A 4,595-nucleotide genomic window follows, 5' to 3' on the forward strand; every position below is an offset into this window, starting at 1 on the left:
GAGATTAATTAAGGTTTGGATAAAATCGATTATGCATTAGCTTTAGGGTTTTAATCGATTTCATGCATAGCATGCATTATGCATGTATGCGGCTAAGGGTATTAGGAAATGATTTTGATCATTAGATCAATTGGGGTTTAGGAAATCGAACTTATGATTATGAGCTTCGATTTACTCATTGGGGTTTTGATCTATTACCCTAGGGGTTCGATTAGGGTTTAAGGGTTACCTTAACCTCAAGTAGGGTTGAATGGACCACCAATGAGATGAGGATCGCGAGCTAAACGTTGAGATTGATACGCCAACGAGCTAAGGTCGTCTAGAGCTGGAGCGTATCGCGAGCTGTCCTTGCTGGTATCGGGAACGCGAGCTGAAGCTGAGATCGTCTGATCACGAACGGAAACAAGGTGTTATCGCGAGCGGTATCGAGTCGTCCATCGCAAGCTGGCTGAGATCGTGTCTCGGGATCGAGCTGAGACGGTCTGAGGCCGTGAGCTGGAATCGTGTCACGAACGGGAACATGATGAGTAATAGGTTTAGGGTTTGTGATCGGGAGTTCTCAACAGTTAGGGTTTATCGTAGAGGGGATTATGGATACTCCGGCTAGGGTTTGTTTAGCTTAGGGTTTTAGAGTAATCGTGGTGATAACGTTTTGTAAAACTAGAGAATGAAATCTATGTTTCTATATTATTCATAAACATAAGGAGCCATTTATATATATGAAATTACACCATCATAGAATAATGGAAAGACTAAAGAAAATAAATACAAATATGGAAAGAGTACAAATCATAATATAATAAGAAAAAAAATGCAAGATGCCGATTCTCTCTCTCTTTCTTCACAACCGAATTCTCTCTCTAGCATTGGACCGGTTATGGACCGGACCGGTTATGGACCGGACCGGTTATGGACCGGACCGGTTATGGACCGGACCGGTTATGGACCGGACCGGTTAGGACCGGTTATGGACCGGACCGGTTATGGACATAGAATAACAACTAACCAGGCAACTAGAATTGTAGCCGTTCTCTCTGTCTCTATCTCTATCTCTCTGGGTCGTCTCTTTCCTTTATAGCTTATAGTTTCTCCACTCAATCCTTCCTTTTCTCCAATCTGATAATGTAAATTCACAGACAGAGAAATTTAAACTCAACACCTAAACATCATTGTATTCGTTTCTGTTCAAGAAAAGCAAAGAAAAGAAAATGGATTTTTTCAAGATCCTGCTTCTTATGTTCTTGGTGAACTTTAGTTTCTGCTTCGCTGCAGATCCATACGCTTTCTACAACTTCGAAGTCTCCTACATTACCGCTTCTCCACTTGGTGTTCCTCAACAGGTTTTGTTTTTTCTAGATCTTTTGATATCTGCTAATTTGATCAAAGCTTGGACCTTTTTTGTTGTTGCAAATCCCTTAACTCTTGAGATTTATTGTAATTCTAATGAGCTGAAGATCTAACTTTTAGTAATATATTCATTGCACAAGAAGTTGGTTCTTTCAACCAAAGTTTGTCTTTCTGGGATTTACTTGTGGATTTATCTACAATTTTCATAATCGATTTTAATTTTGTAAATCTTAGTTTTAGATTTACTGTAGTTACAGTGAGCTAAATAAATTATAGATTTGAGATTTTAATTTTAGAGGTTTACTATTAATGGAACATAAATTGTACATTCTATTCCTCTTCACCAAGTAACTGGGGTGTTTGTTTTTGTCACATTTTGATAAAGTTTGTATCTTTGTTTGTGGGTATGCCTAAAAATCCAGATTTTTCAAAAGTTCCAATCTTTCTTCAGGGAAATACTTAAAATTCATCCTTAAGAAACCCATTTCACTTTTACTTTACCAAAAACTGTTCTTTTTAAGTTTTCCAAAGTTTTACTGAAATTCCACCTGAAAGAATGAAAAAAGATTCAGTCTTTCTAAGCCCAAATCCAACAAAAAGTGAAACAGAAGATCTAAAAACACTCTCAAGAGTTCTAACTTTTCCTTTGATTCTATTGTCAGGTAATTGCTATAAATGGAAAGTTCCCTGGTCCTACAATCAATGTCACGACCAATGAGAACTTGGTCGTGAATGTGAGAAACAAATTAGACGAGGGACTTCTTCTCCACTGGTCAGAGATTCACTAAAATCTTTTTGTATTAACTCTTGAGAATATTAAAGTGTTCTGATTTCTAAATATGTTTTGATGTTTTTTAACAGGTCTGGAATCCAACAGAGACGTGTTTCTTGGCAAGACGGACTTGCAGGAACTAACTGTCCAATCCCACCAAAGTGGAACTGGACTTACGAGTTTCAAGTTAAGGACCAGATTGGTAGCTTCTTCTACTTCCCATCTCTCCATTTCCAAAGAGCTTCTGGTGGGTTTGGCTCCTTCATTGTCAACCCTAGATCAGTTATTCCAGTCCCTTTCTCTACTCCAGAAGGTGATATCACTATTGCCATTGGTGATTGGTACACAAGGAACCACACGGTTAGTAGTTCTTTTTTTCTTTCGCCATTATATTTTTACCTTGCAGGTCAAGCAATAACACTTGTTTATGAAAAATGTAGGCTTTGAGGAAGGCTTTAGATGATGGTAAAGATCTTGGAATGCCTGATGGAGTTCTTATTAACGGAAAAGGACCTTACCAATACAATAAGACTCTTGTTCCTGATGGAATCGATTACGAAACCATCACAGTCCATCCTGGTGAGTGTACTACTAGCTTTCTTGGATCAAACAGTCTTTGTTTTGGAGTTTTTAAGAGTGTTATACCTTTGTGACAACCACAGGAAAGACTTATAGACTTCGAGTGTCGAATGTGGGAATCTCCACGAGTTTGAACTTTAGGATCCAAGGCCACAACTTGGTTCTTGCTGAATCCGAAGGATCCTACACAGTTCAACAAAACTACACCAGCTTGGACATTCATGTTGGACAGTCTTACTCCTTCTTGGTTACTATGGACCAAAACGCAAGTTCTGATTACTACATGGTCGCCAGTGCTCGGATTGTTAATGAAACCATATGGAGAAGAGTCACTGGAGTTGGAATCTTGCACTATACCAACTCTAAAGGAAAGGCAAAAGGTCACTTGCCCCCTGGACCACAGGACGAATTCGACAAAACATTCTCCATGAATCAAGCAAGATCCATCAGGTTAGTTGTAATCAAGACTCTTGTAGTTTCATCAAGTTTGAACTAATGTTGTTGTTGTTGTTGTTATTGAAGATGGAATGTATCAGCAAGTGGAGCACGTCCTAACCCGCAAGGCTCGTTTAAATACGGTTCCATCAATGTAACCGATGTCTATGTTCTGAGGAACATGCCGCCTGTGAAGATCAATGGCAAAAGAAGGACAACACTTAGTGGGGTATCGTTTGTGAATCCTTCTACGCCTATAAGACTGGCTGATAAGCATAAGGTCAAAGGAGTTTATAAGCTTGATTTCCCTAAGAGACCTTTAACCGGACCACCTAGGATGGAGACTTCGATCATCAATGGCATTTACCGCGGTTTCATGGAAGTCATTCTTCAGAACAATGACACTAAGATGCAAAGCTATCACATGAGTGGCTACGCCTTTTTCGCAGTCGGGTGAGTTACTTAGTTAGCTGTGTCTTCTTCATTTTGTGACTGCAAACCTTTGTCTTATTGAGATTGTTTTGGTTGCAGAATGGACTACGGAGAGTGGACAGAGAACAGTAGAGGAACTTACAACAAATGGGATGGTATTGCACGCTCAACTATTCAGGTGTATCCAGGGGCATGGTCAGCGATCTTGATATCTTTGGACAACCCTGGAGCTTGGAATCTAAGAACAGAGAATCTTGATTCTTGGTATCTCGGACAAGAAACGTATGTTAGAGTTGTTAACCCTGATGAAAACAACAAAACCGAGTTCGGGGCCCCTGCTAATGTCCTTTACTGTGGTGCTCTACAGAAATTACAAAAGTAAGATTACTTCAACAACATGTTTTCTACTTTGTAAAAGTGTATGTTTTTGATTTTATTCTTTTATTTTTGTTGTTCTTTCCAGGCCACAGAAGATATCATCATCAGCCACTAGGAGCATTGGATTCACGAGTCTTTCAATGGTGGTAATGGCTTTGGTGATGATTATGGTTCTGCATTGAAATGTAACTTGAGGGTTTGCTTGTATTTTTCTACGGCTTTGTTGAGATATGATTCTTGTTCTCCTACGTTTCCACAGCTCTATTTGGGCGTTGTTGGATTTCTGACTTGTTTTTTATTTCTTTTATCTGTTGTTCTATTCTTTTTCCGGGAGTCTCTTGATTATTTGAGAAGAATAGAAGATTATTCATTGAATGTTGAAATTGTTATAAGATTTGGTGGTTTTTTATTAGTATTTTTTTTTTACCAAAGCTTCATAGTTTTAACCAATTTGAACCCCAAAGTTTGGCTATTGTAATCGATTAAGCGGCTGTTTAAACGCCAATTTCACAATGTTGAGTATACCAGTTGGTGTTTGGGCGAATTAGTCGGTTTTTAAAATCGTTTTAGACACCGATTAGTAACAATGATCAGCCTTCTAATCGATTTGCTCAAAATCCAAACATTTAAATATTTTTAACCTTTTTAATTA

At 38.6% G+C, this 4,595-nt stretch overlaps 1 protein-coding gene across 1 annotated transcript; it reads left to right on the forward strand.

Moving 5' to 3' along the window:
* The first annotated feature begins 996 nt into the window (after positions 1–996).
* Positions 997–4,348, forward strand: LOC106327652 (monocopper oxidase-like protein SKU5). The gene is made up of 8 exons (XM_013765872.1): positions 997–1,340; positions 2,010–2,119; positions 2,209–2,479; positions 2,560–2,698; positions 2,782–3,148; positions 3,221–3,586; positions 3,665–3,943; positions 4,029–4,348. The coding sequence occupies exons 1-8, from the start codon at positions 1,209–1,211 to the stop codon at positions 4,123–4,125; spliced, it is 1,761 nt and encodes a 586-aa protein (XP_013621326.1). The 5' UTR covers positions 997–1,208; the 3' UTR covers positions 4,126–4,348.
* Positions 4,349–4,595: the final 247 nt, after the last annotated feature.

Source organism: Brassica oleracea, chromosome C2 (genome assembly GCF_000695525.1).
Source record: "Brassica oleracea var. oleracea cultivar TO1000 chromosome C2, BOL, whole genome shotgun sequence".
Lineage (NCBI taxonomy): Eukaryota > Viridiplantae > Streptophyta > Magnoliopsida > Brassicales > Brassicaceae > Brassica > Brassica oleracea.